The 22,577-nt window shown below is 30.3% G+C and overlaps 1 protein-coding gene across 7 annotated transcripts in view; it reads left to right on the top strand.

The window, feature by feature from the left end:
- Positions 1 to 19,754, top strand: part of LOC127718223 (collagen alpha-2(I) chain-like) — a 149,912-nt gene extending 130,158 nt beyond the window's left edge. For 4 of the 7 annotated variants that reach the window (XM_052224203.1, XM_052224204.1, XM_052224198.1 and 1 more), the window contains 7 exons: positions 1,279 to 1,293; positions 5,370 to 5,411; positions 5,952 to 5,969; positions 9,932 to 9,997; positions 10,407 to 10,604; positions 11,428 to 11,543; positions 13,966 to 19,754. In XM_052224203.1, coding sequence (XP_052080163.1) covers positions 1,279 to 1,293; positions 5,370 to 5,411; positions 5,952 to 5,969; positions 9,932 to 9,997; positions 10,407 to 10,604; positions 11,428 to 11,543; positions 13,966 to 14,173 — 663 coding nt within the window. In that variant the 3' untranslated portion in view covers positions 14,174 to 19,754. The remainder of the gene's footprint in view (positions 1 to 1,278; positions 1,294 to 5,369; positions 5,412 to 5,951; positions 5,970 to 9,931; positions 9,998 to 10,406; positions 10,605 to 11,427; positions 11,544 to 13,965) is intronic. The other 3 variants (XM_052224200.1, XM_052224199.1, XM_052224201.1) reach the window with 3 other exon arrangements.
- Positions 19,755 to 22,577: the final 2,823 nt, after the last annotated feature.

A 22,577-nucleotide genomic window follows, 5' to 3' on the forward strand; every position in this document is an offset into this window, starting at 1 on the left:
CAGCTAAAGCCCACCTCCAGGTGCAAGATTTTCTCACTGTGTTGAAGACCCATTGGTGGCTGCATGTCTGTGGGCTGTTTTCTGCTCTTTGATCGGGTTGTTGTCTCTTTGACACATTAATTATTAACACGTAAAAATTGTCCAGGAATATAAGTTGGTGTAGGGTATCATATTTAAAACATTTGGATAAGGGAATTTTTATAATCCGTGCATTTAGTGTGAAAGTCAAGGTATTGCTGGATCAGATTTTTTCTCTCTTGTATCTAATAGAAAATTTTTTAGTAGGTCTCTTTGTAGATACCTATATATTTTTCATGAATTTAACAAAGTGCAACTGTATTCTTAACATATTTAAAGATATATTTCATAACAACTTACTCTTCTTTTTTTTTTTTACGTAAGATAGATATACATGTAACCAATTCTAGAAAATACAGTGATAGCTTTTAATAAATGGGAGTACTGTATGCCTATGCTAACATACATAAAGTTGTAGGAAAATAGCAACTACTTATAATAATTTAGAAGTCTGCACACAAAATTTGATCTTGTTTTTTAGGCAGTTTGTATATGACTTGTTTATTTTAGGCAATTTTCTAGATGACAATTTAGTTTAGGCAACTTTTTCTAGAAGAGACATAAATTAGATTGTGTGGAAAATTTAAGTAGTTGATAAGCACTGGCTAACATATTAATAAACTTTATAAACATATATAGATGCAATAATCAACAATAATTGTTAGTTTTGTAGGCACAAAGGGAAAAAGGCTCCAAAGGGAGAATAATTAGCAAAAAGTTAAAACAGAAACCATTTATGTGTTAACCAATCTTATTTTACTGGCAGGAACACTTAATTCTGATATTTTGCTATAGAAGATTTTTCAGAAATGTGCTTTTAGAATTGAAATTGATAAAAATTAGTTTTATTCAAGCAATTTAACTCTTTGGATTTCAAAGCTATCTATTTTTTACAAATGCTCTAGTAACAAACAAAATTGAAGTGACCAGTTATAAGTAAATTGGTTAACAGATGAAGGGTTTTTGTTGTAGTAATTCTCAGATTGATAAGGGCTCATCATTTATAGCAGTCAACATATAGTTGACTGTTTATTAAATTGATTCTTTATGTCATAACCATGACAACAAGGTGAAGAAATTATATTGTATTACAGAAGTTTCTGAGTGTGACCAATCAATGAACAATCCAGTTTTTAAATTCAATATATTAAAAATCGTTTTTTATATTAACTTCATTTTTTCGTGACTTTGAAATTGTAGACAAATTTTATAAAGGTGAGTGACCACACAGACGGTGTTAGACTACAAGAGTTTTGCATTTGCTTGTGTATAAAACAATGGCCACGTTTTAGCTTTTTCTTTTCATTGTTTGGCTTACCTTTCATTTTCAACCCTTCATTTATTATTATCATTGCTTTAAAGGAGTCATGTCTGAGGTGATGAACTGTAACAATGATTGTAAAATATTGTTTTTAATAAAGATTTGAAAGAAGAAAGGATATGGTCATTACAGCAAAATAATTCACAAGGCATGAAAGCCAAAAAAAATAGTTTTTATTGCTGTTCCTCATCTCTAAGTTACAGTGAGGCCCATTTAACACTTACGAAAAACCTAATTGCAAATTCAAGGTATATCTTGATATCTAGTCACTGATATTACAGCTATTAAATCAATTCGACAGCTCTTAAAGGGCTAGGTTTGGGGAATATTGGATGGGATCAAAACTTGTTATTTTTCAACGAGCTCAATGTTCCCTCAAAAAATGAAAAAAAGGAGATGTGGGGTATGCATAGAAGAAGAGAGCAACCCATTGACATGAATTACTAAAAGACATCTTGAGGTCAAAATATGGCACTTGACAATAAATAAGACAATATTTCAAGTTCTAAATTATGTTGATCCTAGAGAAGTTGTAAAAATATTGAAAACAAACATCCAAGTCCTGTCATCAATAATAAGTTGACAATTTGACAAGACATTGAAATTGAACAAACAACAACTCTTGGCGAGGTTCCTTACATGGGATGGCCACATGGACATGTTGGGAGTTTTTTTTTTTAGATTTATACCTCAATGTGATGTACATTTTTCCAATTTCTTCCAGACATGATTCAAATGATATCCCTAAGCTGAAAAATCCAAGATCCAAGGAATTTTTAAAACAAATGTTGATTTTTGCTTTCATTTTGACATTGTAATCATATTCCATCAATAAAAGCATTTTTTTTTTGTGTATTCACATATATGTTGTATATATGGGTATGTAAGTAATATATGAAAAAGTATATTGCTTCTCCTCCTGTATGTATCAAATATTTGATAATATTGAAATTTTCAGAATATATAAAGAGTACTGTGGATTCATTATTATTCGTTGGATACCAATTTTTGTGGGTTTCGTGGATACAGGTGAACCACGAATTCAAATGTTCAACGAACTAAAACTTTTCTATAGGCTTTGTATGCAGATATTGGCTAAACCACAAAATCAAATACCCACGAAAATGCAAGTTTTCCTCCATCCACGAAAATTGGTACCCACGAAAATAAATGAATCAAAATTATAATTTAGCTACACCAAGTTACTTGTTAAATTTAATCTATAATAAAAGTTATGCTCTTTTATACAAAAATCTTCTGGTTTAAAAGTAGGTGTTATGATCAAATGATACTGATTTAACAAGAGCCTCTTCTTCATGTTTTTTTATTCTAAACTTTCTGTAAAAGAAAATGGCATAATTTAAGGTGGTACCAAACAACTTGACTAACATTAATTTGGCTCCTTTAATTTTGATAAAATTTTGACAAAATATTTACATTGACCCTTTGACAAAAATATAAAAATTTCAAAAAACTTGAACCACACTTTAAATCGGAAAAATTTCATTTGGATATAGAGCAGTTTGACAAACACTAATTTTGATCATTGAGAAGCTTAATATTTCCTTAACAATAGAACATGATTAAAACGCTCAGCTGATTTTTACAGAGTTATCTCCCTGTAGTGTTATGCACCACCTTAAATCCTGTACCTGGGTACATGTTTAATAATAGACTATAACAATAAAAAATTTAAAATACGAGTTTCAATGGTATATGATGTTTAGCTTGTATTTTTGTTTTTCAATTATGAAAACTAAGAACAAGAGATTCTTTTAAAAGCCTTGATTATTTATTGAGCTTTGATTTGCATAGTTTGTATGAGTTGTTTATTGAGCATAATTTATCATCAACATCACAGTGGCAGTAAGAAAACTATTTGAAAGAAGAAGCCAAAACAACATTGGTAGTAAAGTACAACTAACAATGGAAATTATTTCATTCTTAAGAATGTTCGCTTGTCATGTTTTGGAATTTTTGTCAGATTTTCGGAATCCTCTGGTTTTATCCATTTGAATGCCTTAAAATATTTTGCCAACTAACCCCCATTTTTCTTTTTATAAATCTTTTACATGTATAAATATAGGGCATCTGTAAAAGCCTTATAAAATCTTTGTTATTTTTTAATAGTTTTTGAGAACTTAAACTTGTCAATGATAAAGCTATGAAAAATCAAGAGAGAACATTTTCCCTCCAAAATTTCAATGGCTAATATCTCAAAAACAAGCACACGGACCTATATTTTTTTTCGCTCTTTTGGTTCCTTTATGAGACCCCTATCAATATATTCTAGAGTTATGAAAAGCTTGTTATTTTTAAATTGAGTAGCGATGAGTTTTCAATTTAATTTATTTGTACAGCATCTTAATATTCTTTTTATTGTAAATTGAATCTTGCAAATTTTTCAACAATAAACTTAAAAGATTTTTTTTGCTTTTAAAGTTGGGATTTATTGCTATCTACAAAGTTGGAATTATCAGGAGAAATTTAGAATTCCCATTGAAAGAACTCCACAGAGAACAATAGCTATTGTATTGATCTTATATGACAGTTCACTTAGCAAAAATTTAAATAGCCAGCTAAACACCAAATGATTCTGGGGGAAGGTTTTATTTCACTTTGCAATAAAAAAAAAATAATTACAATTTTTTTTAATTTTCTCAAAATAATCTTGACTAAAATCTTATAAGATTTTCTTATTAGATCTTTTGAATGTAAAAATTTAATGTTATTTTAGTAATTCCGATCTATTACTCTGTAGAGTATTTTTAGACTTATCAATTCAAATAGGTTTTTTTTCTGAATTCTGCCATTGTTATATATTGATAGTTTTGGCTTTGCTTGAATGATATGTTACCTAACCCTGCACATGTTGAAGGCTGTTGCATACACGAATGGATATACTAACACTTTTTCCTGTCTATATTGACTATTCCATCATTTCTTATTTTCTTATTTACTTCATTCTTCTAGGAAACTGTTATCTTGCTTTGATCTCTTCATCAGTGTACATTTTTCAGATATTGTAGATGATTCTCAGTTTGTCTTTAATTTGGAAATTTTCATCCATAGACTGGTCTCTTCTTGTAAAAATTCCCTTTCACCATATTGACTTTGAATTGAAGTTTTATGGCAAATATCAATTGTAAAAACTGTTTTCAGTGGAGATTCAAGATCTCCCAATTTAAAACTTTGAAGTTGAAACCCTTACAATTAAATTATTTTGCATGTCCTAATATTTTGTTCATTTCTACATAAAAGTTTACTTGAATCTTTGATAAACCAATGATTTTGTATTAACATTGTCAATACAGCATATGAAGAATGTAGGACAGAAAGTCACAGGACAAAAAGGTCACAGACAAAAAGTCACAGGACAAAAAGTCACAATTCAGTTTTGAGATTTTTTTTCTTTAAACAAGAAAACACTAATTTAAAAAATTAAATTTTTGTTTTTTCTTGAACTATTATATATGAAGCAACTTTGTAATTAAAATTTATTCAATAAATATCAATAATAATCAAATAATTGTTATGAAAACAAAATGTCAAAGTGGCTTGGTACTTAAATGGCTTCATTGTGCCAAGAAATATATCCTTTGCATGATTAGAATTTAATAAATTTTCATTTATCAAGGCTAATGAACAATTTCCTAAACTTAAAAATGAATATATGTAATAAAAAGAAAATATTTCAAGATCTTTCTCTTATATATTCAAACAATTGTCAACAAATTATTGTGACTTTTTGTCCTATCAAATTTTGGACTTTATGTCCTGTGACTTTTTGTCCTGTGACTTTCTGTCCGTTTACCCATACGAAGTACTAAGAACAAATAGTATGCTCCATACAGAAGATGTGCACCACTTGTAAGATAAAAGATCAGCTACTGATATTAACATCCCAAGTTACCCTAAGGTTTTAAAGTGGTGAAATTTATATGCATAATTCTATTTTGTTATTTTCCAGCTTGGTCAAACAGTGGCATTGCCTCCTAAAACTACTCCTGCTGTAAGTATAATAAAACAGGTTTTTTGATTGGTTGAGTTTAGGTAAATATTCACCAACCACAATGAGTGTTAGTTTTGATTCCCTGATATTTCAAGTTTGAATTGATGAGTTTTGTTACATTTTACTTAAATGACAATTTTGCTTGATATAGTGTGACTTCAGTAGGTTTGTTTGATAAATATTATTATTTAGAAAATTTAGACAAACCAAATATTTTGTAATAAGCTCACATGTGTTTGTTTTTTGAAGTTCTTTGGATTGCCTTCTTTCACTCACAGTTATAGGACAAACGCCAGATTGCTCGAGACATTTTGTTTTTAATAAAACACTTTTACCCAAATCTTTGTGTAAAAGATAAGTTTTTCAATGTTTTAAAATTGAAACTGTAATGACTCCATCTGGTACGTGAAAAAAGTTTACTGGAAAAAATTGTTTATAAAGATCTATGTCCAAAATTTTACCTTTTGAAAATCCAAAGAACAAAGGAACAAATTAGTTATTAAAAGCATAGAAAAGTGATGTGTTTTATTTGATTTTTAGGCTGCTGTGAGACCCTTGGTAATTTTTACTTGCTTTCATAAAAGATCACGTTTTTAATTCTATTCTGCTGAATTCACTAATGCAACATCTTTGACAGAAAAGCTGCCATATCAAATAAGGGGAGGCAACTCAATGTTATTTCAATGTAGGCAACATCAACAAACATATTTATGTATTGTGCAAAATTGTAGAAAAGGGGATATCTATTTACCTATGAGGATGATTTAAGGATGTTAAGTCATGTCAGGTTAAGGAATTTTTGTCAGATGTTCGGACTCCTTGGGTTTTTTCCTACTATACAGGGTAAAATATTTTGCCCCATATTACCCACTTTTCTTTTAATAGATGACTTTAATAGGTCATAAAAAGTCATTACCAAAATTTAAGCAGATTCTAGATTTCTTTTCTTACTATTCAGACCCAAATAATGTCAATGCTAAATATAAGGTAAAAGTATGAGTCAGCCTTTTCCCGCCATTTTTAAAAAAATCAAATATCTTGAAAAGTAGTTCCAAAACCTGTCAATATTTTTAGCTTATTTTGTTCCTTAACTAATGCTCTTCTGATTTATAGTATCAATTTTAAATTCCAGATTTATTAAATTTCACCTGACTCCATCCTTAATTATGATTTGTTTTGAAGTTAATTAATATTGCAACCAATAGTGTTTTTCAAATATCTATTTCATTTATTTACTAATAAAAATTCAACACAACTTTTAAAAAAGAGATCAAAAATGAAATAGTATTAAATGCTTTTAAAAATTTTGATTAATCCTACTTCAAATCTTTAAAAAAAAATAATAAGGCTCATTTGAATCTAATGGTAGTTAAAAGTGACGTTTAAGGCTTGATGATAACAATGCTATTCTCTCCTCGTAAAAGCAGTTTAATGAGTATATTGAAATTGTAGAAACAGTCTCCAACTGAAAAAAAAGTTTATAATGTTTGATGTTTAGGGCTATTCCATTAAAATGTATGTGGGAGGGTAGGAAGGGACTTTCAAAATATCCCTACAACCAAGAACTATTTTTTAGATAATTTTGCATAATGGTAATAGACGCATACTGAAAAAAGACCCATGACCCACATTCAATAATTAAACTTCCCTTCCTACCCTCCCACATACATTTTAATGGAATAGCCCTTATCTTCATTTCAATGAAGCCTATTTATCTCGGGTTTTGGCAGCTTTTCTGTATTGCTTAGTTTTATTGGTACGGAGCTTAAAATGCCCAGCTTTATCATTTAAAAACACTCACAGAGTATGATTTTTTTATAACTGAATTCTCAATTGTTTTAGAATAATTTTAATAGCTAGTTTTAAATATGTAACCAAAGAAATGTTTTTTGGTGAAGTTATCTCCTCTTTAAACACTCAACAATTTATTGCATTATAAATTTTGCTTTGCAGCTTTTATACTAGATTCATCCACTTTTTATTCTTTGGAATTTGTTCAGCATATGCTTGAATTATTGCTGCTGAATTTTATGCAAACAACAATTAATCAACAATTAATGAACTGATTTTTATGCCCAACCTACGATAGTATAAGGGCGTTATGTTTTTCGGTCTGTGCATCCGTTGGTTTGTTCGTCTGTTCGTCTGTCTGTCCCGCTTCAGGTTAAAGTTTTTGGTCAAGGTAGTTTTTGATGAAGTTGAAATCCAATCAACTTGAAACTTAGTACACATGTTCCCTATGATATGATCTTTCTAATTTTAATGCCAAATTAGAGTTTTGACCCCAATTTCACAGTCCACTAAACATAGAAAATGATAGTGCGAGTGGGCAGGTTAAAGTTTTTGGTCACGGAAGTTTTTGAAGAAGTTGAAGTCCAATCAACTTGAAACTTAGCACACATGTTCCCTATGATATGATCTTTCTAATTTTTATGCCAATTTAGAGTTTTGACCCCAATTTCACAGTCCACTGAACATATAAATTGATAGTGCGAGTGGGGCATCCATGTACTACAGACACATTCTTGTTTCTATATTCATTAGGTTGCATTAAGCAAGAAAGTTTGTTTCCTAAAATTAACAACACTTTTGTGTTTTTGTGGTAGCTTGCCCGCCTAGAGAGAGTGAGATCATAGGTTCCAATCCAGGTTGAGTCAAACTAAAGACTTTAACATAAGTATCTGCTTTTTTCCATCAAACAAAGACTGGAAGACTCTTCTTCATGATGGAGAGTTGTCTCATTGGCACTCATACCACATCTTCCTATATCTACTATATCTCCAGGTAGGGTTATGTTTTGTTCTGCGTCATCTTGTAAACTGTCATCTTACAAATCTTGCTCTTGACAAGAGTCTTTGGACTCTGATCTTAATTGACTAGAATTGTCTGCTTTCCTGTTGAAGGTTGGTGGTTCTCTCTGGTGACTCTGGTGACTCTTGTGACTCTACAAATTTAAAATGTCTGCCATAATATAGACAAGGATGCTAAATTTTTATTACCACAAAACTCCGAACAAGTTTCAAATTTGGGTAGCGTCATTTTTACCGTTCTTCAGTTATGTCCCTATATAACTATATGATATGCAAGCGGAGGCATCATCTGTGTCCACATGTGGACGCTATCCACATTTATTTACACTTAATAAAATTAAAAGCACAGGAACTACACTTTTATTGCTGTTCTTCATATCCAAGTCAAGAGAGGCCTACTTTTGATTTACATCAGGATTCTAACTCGTCAAATGTTGATCGTTCTCGTCCTGAATCTTGATAAAAGATTACCCCCTGGATGTTCAATATCTATCTGTTTGTTGAAAAATGAATGGTATTTGAAGAGCCCAATGGACGACTTTCGAATTTGTGCATTTTCCCGTACATTTCCTATGTCACAGTGCTTATGTTATTATGTCACAGTAAGAACGGATTGTTCTGTGACGTCGTTTACGCCGATTGACCCCAGGTTAATCAGTGTAACTAATTCATACAAAACAACTCGAGATTTGGTGTATAAAAAGCATTTCAAGTCGTTTAATAGCTGAAGGAATACCCCACTTTTACAAAATGTTAGGAAAGTTTGTTTACTCTGAATGATATTTGTTTTCATGACTTTTTCTTATCTAAAGATGCTCAACAATGACCCATTAAAGAACATTCTCTTTCTCGTTTCAAAACCTTGCCAAATTTTCTTTACATCATTTCCTTAATAGGGCTAGAAATTTAGAATTCTAGAATAATTTTCTTGATTCTTGTAGTTGATAATATCTTTCTTTTTAAATAGGCCTTTGTTCTTCAAGAAGAGTCAAAACCTTATGGCCTTGACATTGTTCATACATATATTTACATATGATAGGATACATTTGTCATGAAAAAGTACTTATTTTAAAAAGAAAGGAACTAGTGAGAATATAAAAGTCATTATGTGCCAAAGTTTAAAGATTTGTTAAGGAAATATTTAAAAACTACTGGAAAATTTTTTAAAAAATGACTTGCCAAAAATAATGGTAATTAAATGGGTAAAAAGCAATTTTAAACATATTGTGAACATAAAATTCTGTAATATTTATTCTTTGAGATGTTTTGATTATTGATAAAGTAATTGTATTATAAGTTAATACACATTCTTTGAGATTTATAACTTTTATAATATATATATATACTGAATATCTGTCAAAACTATTTCAAATGATTGAAAACTGGTTCAACCATACTTCAAAAACAAATGGACAAAAGACACCTGTTGATCTGAAAGCAGTTAATTATATTTCAATAGTGTTTTTAAATGCATTGTTATGATACTTTGAATGGTGTTTTTATATGCATTGTAATGATACTAACAGTGTTTTAAATGCATTGTTATGATACTTTCAATGGTGTTTTTATATGCATTGTAATGATACTTTCTATGATGTTTTTAAATGCATTGTTATGATACTTTCAATGGTGTTTTATATGCATTGTGATGATACTTTCAATGGTGTATTTAAATGCATTGTAATGATACTTACTGTTTGTTCCTTTCAGCCAACAAAAGAATCAGCTCCAATCATAATTCTACCAGAAGGTGAAATGCAAAGTGACCAGCCAAGAGTAAGTACATATTGTTTGTCTTGTTGGGTTGCTTTCTTGTCATTGATCAACATGAACATGCGCTGAGGTTGAACTTAGCGTACCCCAAAATGTTGTATGCACATGCGCTGAGGTTGAACTTAGCGTACACCAAAATGTTGTGATTGGTTAACACGTAAATAATAAAAATTCAATCAGTGACAAGACGTAACAAAGGAATTACCCATAGTCCTCTTTAATCATTCTACCATTTATTACAGTTTTGTCATGTTGAAAAATAACAAAAAAACATGAAGAAGGAATACATGTATCTTATATTGTACTAAATATAAGCAATAGTGGGGGAAGGGTAAAAAAATAATAATGGAAAATTGACCCTATAATTTTTTTTCAAAAGTCACTAAAAGTAAATATATATTATTTGTTTCAGTTATATATTTTCGCCCTGAACCAACCTTTATCTGGAAGGATGGGTGGAATCCGGGGAGCAGATGCTAAATGTCACAGACAGGCCAAGCAAGCAGGCAAGAAAGGAACATATCGTGCCTTCTTATCAACAAAAACACAAGACTTGACATCTATTGTATACTATGATATTGACAAGTCTGTACCGATCGTAAATATGAAGGTAAGTAATTACTAAGACATGGAAGTACGGTGAACAAAAACACAAGACTTGACATCTATTGTATACTATGATATTGACAAGTCTGTACCGATCGTGAATTTGAAGGTAAGTAATTACTAAGACATGGAAGTACGGTGAACAAAAACACAAGACTTGACATCTATTGTATACTATGATATTGACAAGTCTGTACCGATCGTGAATATGAAGGTAAGTAATTACTAAGACGTGGAAGTGAGGTGAACAAAAACACAAGACTTGACATCTATTGTATACTATGATATTGACAAGTCTGTACCGATCGTAAATATGAAGGTAAGTAAATGATAAGACAGGGAAGAGGCATGAACACAATACACAATATTTTCATTTGCGTCCATTTTAGAATGGTTCTAATTTTAGAGGGTTACATAAGGTAAGTAAATAATGAGACACGGAAGTAAAATAAACAAAACAGTTTCTGTCTATTCTGGAAATGTTTACGATTTTTCGTGATTACAGAAACCTGTATCTAAACTTAATAGTTTGGTGCTTTATTTGTAATATTTGCAAATTGTCTTATGGTTTGAGATATATATTTTGCAATAAAAGGTCAAATTGAAAAACAACTACACTGTACCAGAGTCATAGGGAAAGTTGAACCACCGGTATGAGGGGAAAAAAATTGAAAGAACATTTTGACCGGAATAGATTTGGTATACAATGTACCAAATTTTTATATTTAAGTTCTCTGTAACTCTAGGATAAAAATAACTACTGCAATGTGATAGTCTGAACTGTTATCTGACTATTCTATTAATTTCTGTATTTACTACACTTTCAGGATCAAATATTATTTAATTCCTGGAAACAACTTTTGAATGGACATGGTGGCTATTTCAACACACAGAGACATATCTACTCCTTTAATGGTGAAGATATCATGACTAGTCCTAAATGGTAAGACACTCTGAAAGTAATATGATCCCTGAACCCTGACATTAGTAGTTGTTTTTAGTATGGCGGGTGATGCAAGCATAGCAGGAGTTCATGCAATTCCCTCACTTATGACCATACAATATATCTCGCTCTAAATTGTCTTGATTCCATGAAAGATCTGTATGAATGCAACAGAAAAAATCGAAGATTCACTATCAACACTACAAATTCCTCACTTTTTGTTTTTTTATCTTGATTTGTAAACTGTTTCTTTTTAATGGATAGTTTTAAGATTTGAACATCTGTAAACTTCTTTTGCTTTCTAATTTAGTACAAGAAGTACAAGTTCACAATTTCAAATTATAAAAATAAATGACAGATTATATCAACAACTTATTCCTCAATTAACACAAAACATGTGGGAACATCATTACCTCCCCTACTTCTGTATCATATGCCAAATATGGATAACAAACCAAATAGGTTTGCCTCTGGTTCATACTGTGAATGGAATTATATTGGTTGATTCCTATGTTTTTGTATTTCATAGAAAGAAAAAAAAAGTAAAAATTTGTTTACAAATCAAATAGGTACAAAAAAATTCTAAGCAAGCAGATGCTTTAAATTCAAAATTGTGTCATGGAATCTTTTTGCAAATTTAAAGATCCCTTATAACAAAATTGAGAATATGTTTGTGTAATGTAGTCCTTTTAAGAACTCCCATGGACTCAACAGGTTTCGTAAATAAATATGTCATTCAAGCATTTCATGTGAAAGAGAGATAAAATTTTACTGTTATTGATTAACAAGGATAACACAAATTACCAAAAGAATTATAACTGTACCACAGAGCACGCCAACTCCCCATATCTGACTCCTCCTGGAGAATACTAACACAGACACACAAAAACATACAACACATGGTCCAGATAGCCTGCCTTGGTATAGACACAGAATGTGGTTTTGGGTCCTCAATGCTCTTCAACTACGTACTTTATTTGGTGGCTTTTTGAACTTTTTTTATTCTAGCGTCACTGTTGAGTCTTTCGTAGACAAAACGCACATCTGGCGTACAAAATTTTAATCATGGTATCTATGATGAGTTTATTAATCAGTTTTATGTGCACCTAAACCTCCCCCTTTACCTATCTACACCATATGTGGTATAAGTACACACAATACTTTAGTCCAAGATAAATAAAATTGAGAATGGAAACGGTGAATGTGTCAAAGAGACAACAACCTGACCAAAGAGCAGAAAACAGCCCAAGGCCACCAATGGGTCTTCAACACAGCTAGTTAATCCCTTACTCGGAGGCGGGCCTCAGCTGGCCCCTAAACAAAAATGTATACAAGTTCAGCGAAATTGAAGTCTATTTCATTCCACTTGCTTCATTAGTCCAAGATAGTCCATTTTGCCATGTCTGATTTCATTTTACACGCAGAAGTCGTGGGATAAAGTAAAAAATCTTTCAGTGTTGGGATCAATACAACCATCGTGTATAATCGGTACAGCGGATATTGCTTAATAGGTACTTCGAAGGGTGAAAAGCTATATACCGTGCATTCATTTAACTATGCACCGTACAGAAGGATTTATGTGGTCGGCAATACACCGTACACAATGCTTCTTTTCGGAATAAAATATCGAAAAATAACATATGTATGAAAGATTTCAATGCCAATTATTGAAACTGCTATACTTATTACGCACACACAGTGGCCTTCTATCAGAAAAAGAGTTGCAATGAATATAGAATCATATCGGATGAGACTTCTTTGACAAGTATTTGCACATGTTTTTAGTAAGCATTCTTGTTTTGGGAAAATAATGAGACTTCTGTAATCATCAACCTACGACCAAATCATTTCTTAAAACAACAATAATGTTAAGATAGAAGTACACATTGATATTATGTAAACAAAACAAAGATTTTCTTACTGTGTCAGAAGAAAAATCGATTATGACCATTTGGTTAGTACCTATATCCGCTGTACCGATGATACATGGTGACAACATCTTCTGCCTGAAAACATATAACTCATTGGTGTAATAGTCACCTTACAGTAGATTTTCATAGGGTAAAGGGGTCAAAATAGAAAAGTAGTAGAATTTTTGAAATTGAAATATATTTAAATCATTCCACTAGCTTAATTCACTTGTTTGAAAAGCTACATGGATGCATAGAAAACTGTCATGTGATGGAGACCTAAAAAAAAATCAACATTGAAATGACAGCTATCTTGGAACTCTCCTATATAAGTGAGGCGAAAATACCAACCAGACATTAAAAAACTCATTAGTCAAAAACAAACTTGACAATGCCATGGCAAAAACTGAAAAAAATTATCAAAAGACAAACAACAGTATACAAAACACAACATAGAAAACCTGCCAATCCAGCTTCAAACACATGTTTGACAAATGACCCTTATTTTACAGGCCACAGAAAATTGTATGGCATGGATCCACTTCTAATGGAGACAAAGTAGATGATATGACCTGTAACCACTGGCATACAAGTAGTCCAAGGTCAATGGGATACGCCAGTTCATTATTGGACGGCAAACTGGTCGATATGAAGGAATACAGCTGTTCAAATAGATTTATTGTTTTATGTGTAGAAAATACTAGCCGACCAATGAAGTAAATGTTGCCATAGAGACAAGAATAGTTTGAAAGTTGTGACCTTTGGAGAGGTTAATAAGTAGGACATCTGTGATATTGGTGCCAGTTAAGAGTTTTTGTTTTGTATTTTTTAATTAAATCCAATGTAAAAAAAGGATGATCCCTCTGCATAATTATAAGGGACCATTTTAGACAGATTGTTTTTAATACCTGAACTTTTGAATAGGCAACTATTCCTCTTCAGCAACTTTTTGTTTATAGAAAAATTGATTTAATAAATTTTTGGAATTGTTTCAATTTTTCTGATGAGTAAAGCTGATATTAATTGTTGGTAAAAATCAAAGATTTTTTTTAAATATAATAATTACGCTAGGACAGTGTAAAAGGATTAGATATATCCACTATATGGAATTGTTAAAGATTATGTAATGTTGGGATATTTTTAGAATAAAAAGTTATTTATTATAAAATTTGATTAACTTTTTGTAAAAATGAACTTGGTTTATTTTTGTATTTTTTTGGTAAAATTTAATGAAATTTAACTGAATGAATCATGTTTTATTTCTTACCACCAATTTTAAAGATATATTAACAGTGTTGCTTTAATTAATATATAGTGCTAATTCAATGTATAAAGTTCAACCTTCACATAAAATGTGAATTTTCATCTTGTGTATGGGTTTGTTAGGGCTCATTTAAAAAAAAATGGTTGAAAAGAAGGTACAAGCACATCTAGATTTTTCGTTTGAAGCCATTTAAAAATTATAAAGGACATTGTGGGATTAAGAAGTGACATAATGCTAGTTAATCCAGCAGAAGGTAATTGGCAACTGAACATCTGTTTGATTTTAATTTGAATATTTAAGAATAAAAAAAAATTGACTTGCATATTTTCATGGGCACAAGCAAAGTTTTTTTTTTTCAATTTTTGGATGAAAGGAGCCCTTGAACAAACTCATAGCCAATCATTATTTAGCTTTTTGAATAACTACATAACAGTATTCTTTTGTCTATAATAGTCATAAATGATTTGAAAAATCAATTGTAGATTTTTGTTTTAAACAGGTCTGGCCCATCAAAATGAAACATTGAAAATGTATTCTCTAATCCTTTAATGTGCAGACTTATTTTTCTGTGTATAAACTTCCTTTAAGTATGAGCACATCCATATGGAATTTGAACCTGTACTAAAAGAAAACAGAAGTCATTTCTCTGCAGTTTAGCTATATTTTCAAAGTCAAAAGATTTGTTCCACTGTTATATTAAAAATAAACTTTTTTTTCAGTTTTATTTTAAATATTACCAGGCCTGTTTAATGATGTGTATGTGTCTGCAAGAAGTCATGTGCTTGGTGTTTATTCATGTATGCAAATGTGCCTTAATGTTTATTCATATATGCAAATTACTTGAGTAAAACAAAAATTGATATTTTTATTACAATTATTATGTAGATTTATATATTAGTATACACAAGTATGAAATGTACAGTATTTTCATGAAGATACTTCTACAAGTATGCAATGATTAATTTTTTTGTCATTGTCTGAATAGTCTTTAAACTAGAGATTGGGTTTGGGTTTAGAGGCTTTCCACTTAAGATGGAAGCATCTGTTAATAAAAATTATTTGAAAATTTTGAAACTTATCTGTTATGTTTTTTTGAAAGACACATGTACTTTTTTAAGTTTTCAAATACAATTGTATTACAAAATTACTGGAAAAGTTTTTTCTCGCTTTAGGGTACAGAACATTCAAAGTGAAACTGATTGGTCATTTGTGAAAATTTCGTGCTTTTTTCAAACCATTGGAAAAAGGGGGTGTAAATAGTTAAAAGGAGACCCTCCCATTCAAACACTCGTGTAAGTTTCGCTTTGAATATACTGTAATTTGTAGTGAAATAAAGTTTATGCATGAATGAGATTATGCTTGCTGTTTGTTTTTTTTGTTTGTAAATATTTGAGTTAAGAATTTCCTGGTCCATAGTATTAGGAACATAAAAAAATTCCTTAATGTTTTGAATATGACTCTCAAGCTTTTCATTTTAGCCAAAATTTTTGTAAGATTTTTAAGATGAAAATGTTTTGAAAAATCAAATGAAAAAAATCGTTGAATATTTTTGAATTACATCTATAAGGGTGTTAGAACAGATAATATTTTTTTATGATTCACAACACGTATTTGATAAATTTTGGGTTATGATAAAATTTTCATTCAATTTTGATACTAGCTATAAAAAAAATGGTCTGACAAAACGATAAAAATTCTGATCCATGTCTCGCTAACAGTAGTGAAATTATGTTTTTAACTGACTTTAGGAGCAGTTGCACTATCTAAAAGAAACTGCTAACAAATTTGATGATGAAAATATTTAGAATGATTAACAGACAGATTATTGTTCAGTTTTTTTAAAACACACTTAATTTCTTATCCATGCATTTGGTTTGGATTTCACATGGTCTGTTTTAAGTATTTTAATTCTTTGTTGTTTTCTTGTCTTTATGTAAATTTGTCTGTTTGAATTAATTTAAAGTTTTCTATTTATTGGGGGATTGTGTTGTGAGTGAGTTATGAAATTTGATTTAAAAAAGGGGAAAGAATATTTATTTTGATGACATTAGTTTTATTAGAGCCAGATTTTGCTACTTTTTGATGCACCTTTACTCTTGGTCTTTTTTCCTTTTATTTAAAAAGCACATGTTACACACAGTTATATTTGACCTTGGATTTTAAATTCACACAAGTAATTAACAATGTGATGTGCATGGATATTATTTTATATGCTCTTTTAAGTAGGGATTAAATGTGTTAACATAAGTTCATTTAATGACTTTAAGGGTAAAAATATGAAAAAAATGCAAATCTTCAGTATTTTATAAGACCAAATTATGAGAAAATACGATGCAGTATATATGTATTGATATATATTTAGTAGGATATTTTTTTTCAATATTTTTTATCATCAATTACATTCAAAATCTTCATTTTATCCAGCTGTATAATAATGCTATTTTATTCATAAAATGTAATCATCATTTTATTAATTTTTAATATGAATATTCATTTTCTTGTTGTATTGCATATTAGGATGTGCTACTCTTGTTTCATTTTGAATCTCATAAGAATTTACGGTGAAAATCATTTTTTTATAGTTGACATTTTTCTGGCAGTTGGTATAACTGTTTACATAATTGATAATTCTTTGTTGTGTGTTTGGCTTTTATGATATCACAAAAAAGTACAAAACGTTGGTTCAAGTAAATGAAAGAGTTTAAAAAGATTTAAACTGTACAGCTGAACTATTAATGGAATCAACGTTCATGGGAGAAACTCACAAATCCCATTGTTTACCTTATATGGGACAAAACCACTGCCTGTAAAATTGATGAAACCTAGAAATTACTCAATGAAATTTACCTTTAAAATTCAACTCATTAGTCAAATGTCTTATATTATTGACTTTTTTTATGATTCATATTTGAATTGCCCAAAAAATTGGCAACTTTTTTATGATTGGCAAAAACTGGTACTTTGAGATAATTGACAATTTCATCATGTTTTTTGGGTGTAAACTCTAATGATTGTATTCAGTTGTATGGTGTGAAAATTTCAAATGGATCATATTTGCCAAAGTTACATTCAAACTTTTGAATTCAACCAAACTTTGCCTCTCTTATTGCTGTTCATAGTTTTCAATTTATACTAATACATAAATGGTTTTCACTGTTTTGATAATTAATTTTCTACAAATTATTGAAATCCATTTTTTTTTGTCTGATCTGCTCTTGCTTCTTTTTCTTAAAATCTTTTAGAATAGATCTGAAAATTTTAGAATTTGCTTATATACATATTTTTAAAACCTTCTTATATTATTGAATTTGTTTTCTAGTTTCCAGTACAATTATTTTTAAGAAAATTCTGTACGAAACTTTTTTACTTTTAACTTTAACTACATATTATATTGTAGACTAATCTTTACACCAAATCTTTTAAGTCTTTATGCCAAATCTTTTATCCTTTACACCAATAATTTTTAAAAAGAATTTAATGTTTTAAATCTTTACACCAAAACCTATTAAGAAGAATTTGATATTTTGTAGTATTTTTGTATTTTTATAGAATGTGGCATAAATCAAAGCATGTCTTTATATATCTGTTTTCAATTTGAAAAACGAAGCAGGTTTTGAATGGGAAAAGTTTTAGTGTGATATTAGATGAAGTCTGGTATTCCAAAGTGTTTAAGGGACTTTCTCAAAAGTCTATAATTTCAAGATCTGCATGTATGATACTCCATGTTAAAAAATACCATTGAAACTTTACCTAATTACAAATTTACATGAATAGTATTGTATAATTTTCCACATGTTTTCTCAGAAAGAGATCAACTTAATTTCTATTCCACATAATCGATTATCATTGGCCAACAGAACATTAAACTAGACAGACAAATTATACATTTACTGTATACAATAGAAGCTAAAAATGTAATGTACATAAATTGAAGCTGTTAAAGGTATTTTGAAGAATTGGTATACCATGGTGTGACAGTAGTTGGATTTTTTGTACTTTGCATTTAAAATTAACTGTACAAGTGTACTAGGAGTTTGAATATACTATCAAAAGTTCATTATTCATAAAAAAATTGTCTTGTAAAATTTTAGGTGTGACATTAGTTACGAAAGAAAGCTAGAAAAAAATTTATTTGTCAAATTTTTAATGGACGTTATATATATCTCAATTTGAAATGGGCCATGAAGGACAATAAAAACTTGTCTTATTTCTCAAAAAATGAAGTAAAATAGAATTTAGTGGATATTTAATAAGATAATGAACTTTCAATGGTATTTTTAAGCACCTAGTAACAGTTGAAAAAGTTGTATGTCACATGTTATTTGACTGTTTTTAATCATGTGTACAGTTTGCATTGATTATGTGAGATCTAGCAGTTTCCTTGTATGATTAGTACTTGCAAAAGATTTTAAAAATTTCCAGAATTCTACACATTCCTGGTTATAAAAATTAGTTGGTACTTGAGATATTTCTAACAGTAAAATGACTGAATAATACCAAGATAGATCAAGAAAAGAATATTATTTAACATCTGAAATATTACCCAGAATGCATTAGATTCTGTAATGGTGAATTTAAAAATTTATAACCATAGCAGTGTTATACTGTATAAATACTTTTATTCTACATATTCTTTTTTTAAATACTTTGGTATAATTTAATCATGTTCACATTAAATGTAATTGTACTGTAATAATTCAGAATTACTGAACATGTTCTGTAATCTATATAACTTTGATTACATTAATTCGTGCAGTATGATTTTTTCCTGCTATTCTGTAACCATTGTAACTGAGCTAAATAAAAAAATTATTAGTAAAAGCTGTATGATTACTTTAATCTTCCAGAATGATTACTTCCCTTGAACTGTTATCATATTGGTTGAGTATAGTAATCATGTAGTATGATTACATTTATCATGCTGTAATCATTACGTAATCTGCTGAATGAAAATGTAATAATCATCGCTGTATATGTGGATGTTGATAACATTCTAAGAGCTTCTTATTGTTTGCAATAAACCAAAGTGTTAAACAAGCTTTAGTTTATTCTTTAAGTATGTTGCCCAACTGGTCTCTATTTTATTTGTTCATACTGGTCTGATAAAAAGGATTGCATTTAGTTATGTTGCCGATTGGCTGCTGGAAGCTCTACAATAACTGTTATTAGTCTTACTTTCTTAATTTACTGTTTATAAAACGTTGAATTATTTGAATTGCAAAGGTTTTTTCTACCCAAGGTATAGAGATATACTTTTATAGCCATATTTGGCACAACATTTTGGAATTTAGGTTTTTAATGCTTTTTAACTTTGGAGACCCAACTCAACTGTTTTGATTGGAGAGTCACTGATGAGTCTTATGGAAGCGAAACCAGAGTCTGACTTACAAAATTATAAGCCTGGTTTATTGATTTTGAGGGTTATGGCCAAAATAGTTTAGGAATTAGGGGCCAGACAATAATTTGAGTATTAATTCTATGAATCTCTATGAAATTGTACCACACGATTCCATACCAAAAAAGGTTGATTTTGGAGGTTATGGCCATAACCGTTTAGAAATAAGTGGCCAAAAACAATATTTTTCTAATACTTAAATTTGTATAAATTGCTTATTTCTTGACAAATTTCATTGGGGTTTACTTCAAAGTCTTTAATTCCTGGGGTTTTTCAACATACTGAATTGTATGCTAAAAGCTAGTTAGATATTATCAGGGCAGATCAATATTTTGTTGCTAAAGGTTAAGTTTTCTGTATCACGAGAGACTGCACACCTTTTTATGAGTTGTTTGTTTAGCTTGAATTTTATACTCCTACTCAGAATGAGGAAGTTATGTTGGTTTAAGTTTGTCAGTCCTTCCATCCCATGATTTTTTAGCACATTTTTCTCAGACCTAAACAGAGCTTCCTGGGATTTAGTTTCAAGCTTCATGTTGTAATGCGTTTTTCATTTACATCTCGTCACCTTCCTGTTTACCAAATAATTATAAACTCTTACACATAATGGAACTTTCATCACATTTTTTCTACAAATCATAGCTTACTGAACTTTGGTATCAAGTTTCATGTGAGCATGCTTTACTGCTTGATGCATTTTCACAACCATCACTTATTAACTTGTTGTTTCCTGAATACTCATAGTGGTGGTAACATCAGTGAGCTAGATCAATGTTATTTTGGCTAAGAGGGATTTATACTGCTTTGGCTTTGCTCTTTATATTAATCTTGCAATTTTCTTCTTTTTATATTTTCGGCTCTTGTTTACTTTCAAGTTTCAAATTTGCAACTTTTGATTTTTATTCTCTCAAATGTATTATATTTTTGACTTCGTAAAGTTGACAATTATTCCAGAAAAGTGATACATATTTTGCACACAGAAATCAGTAATTATTTGGTGTACTTCAACTATTTAAGGAAGATATAGAGGAAAGAAGAATTATTTATGAAATTTTCTTCCTATTTTCTCAGCCAATTCAAGTAATGTGGCATGTAGCTACATCTTGTCATTCCGTACGGCGTGACACGTTTCTAAGTTCCTTTGATGTCCTTAATTTCCTCTTTGCCAAACTCATATTTTTGACTAGGGACGTAAACTGATTAGTTAGCAATATCTTATAAAACATCTGGTTTAAAATACACTGATGCCAGTTTAAATATTTTTGGTCAAGGTATAAACAGACAAACATAGAAGTGAAAATATGGAATCACGTGCTCCCAAAAGTCTCATTTACATCTACAGGTTACAAAGCATTGTCTTCTTAGTACATAATGCTTCTGAAATACTTTTGCGCAGAGTGGGTAGTTAGAAGGTAAAGTTTTGAACTGATCAGAATAAGATAACAGTAATAGCCTGATAGAAAGACTGGAAGACAAAGATTTCAAAGTTGCATTTTGGATTAGACCATTCTGACTACCGTAGGGGCTCCTGGGCATGCACTAAACCGGCACAGCTATTTTTTTTCGTTAGAACTTACTTACAATTTAGATCCTAACAAGTTAAGAAGTAAGTGACGATAGCCCCGGCTTGAAAGAAACTAAGTCTGGGTCTCAGATACTGGTGCTGGTAACTGGTTACAAGTGTTATAATTCTGGGGAAGGAACTGTTTTTCAATACATCTGTTCTTATGTGGAACTGTTGGATCTCAGTCTTCGAGTTATTAGATCTTGTCCTTGACGGGAGTGAGATAAGTGAAAGATTGAATATCCACTATATAAGTTATGATTTTATAGCATGGTTAGTTGAATTGCTGTCCCTTCTTTCCTCGAGTATCTTCCAATGTAGGTTTCTAGTATATATGCAACGCTACTGGTGTTATTGTGTTTACTTGTTGCATATCTAGCTGAATGATGTTGGACCATCCAGTTTGTTCGTAGGTTGTTTATTATGTGAAATGCATATAGCTGCACAGTCATAGTACATAGTGGTGGAGGAATATCGGTGGTGGAACTACTTTTCTCCTATACGGTGGTATGACTTGATTGGCAGAATTACGTATACAGATTAAAGATTACATAGTCAGTATTCCAAATTTGGTCGGACTCATGTGAAGTATGCTGCAGTTTTGGCCTCCTGGTTGTTTATTTTGAGTTTTCGTTTTTGAAAACCTATCATACTATTTGCTTTCTTAACAGTATGGTCTATGTGGTGGTTCCATAAAAAGTAAAATAACAAAAATACCGAACTCCAAGGGAAATTCAAAACGGAAGCTCCTTAATAAAATGGAAAAATCAAAAGCTCAAACACATCTAACGAATGGAAAACAACTGTCATAGTCCTGACTTAGTACAGGCATTTCCTTATGTAGAAAATGGTGGATTAAATCTGGTTTTATAGCTCTTCAACTTCCTGTTTACCGAATAAT

The sequence above is a fragment of the Mytilus californianus genome, unplaced genomic scaffold (assembly GCF_021869535.1).
Source record: "Mytilus californianus isolate M0D057914Y unplaced genomic scaffold, xbMytCali1.0.p SCAF_10, whole genome shotgun sequence".
Taxonomy (NCBI): domain Eukaryota; kingdom Metazoa; phylum Mollusca; class Bivalvia; order Mytilida; family Mytilidae; genus Mytilus; species Mytilus californianus.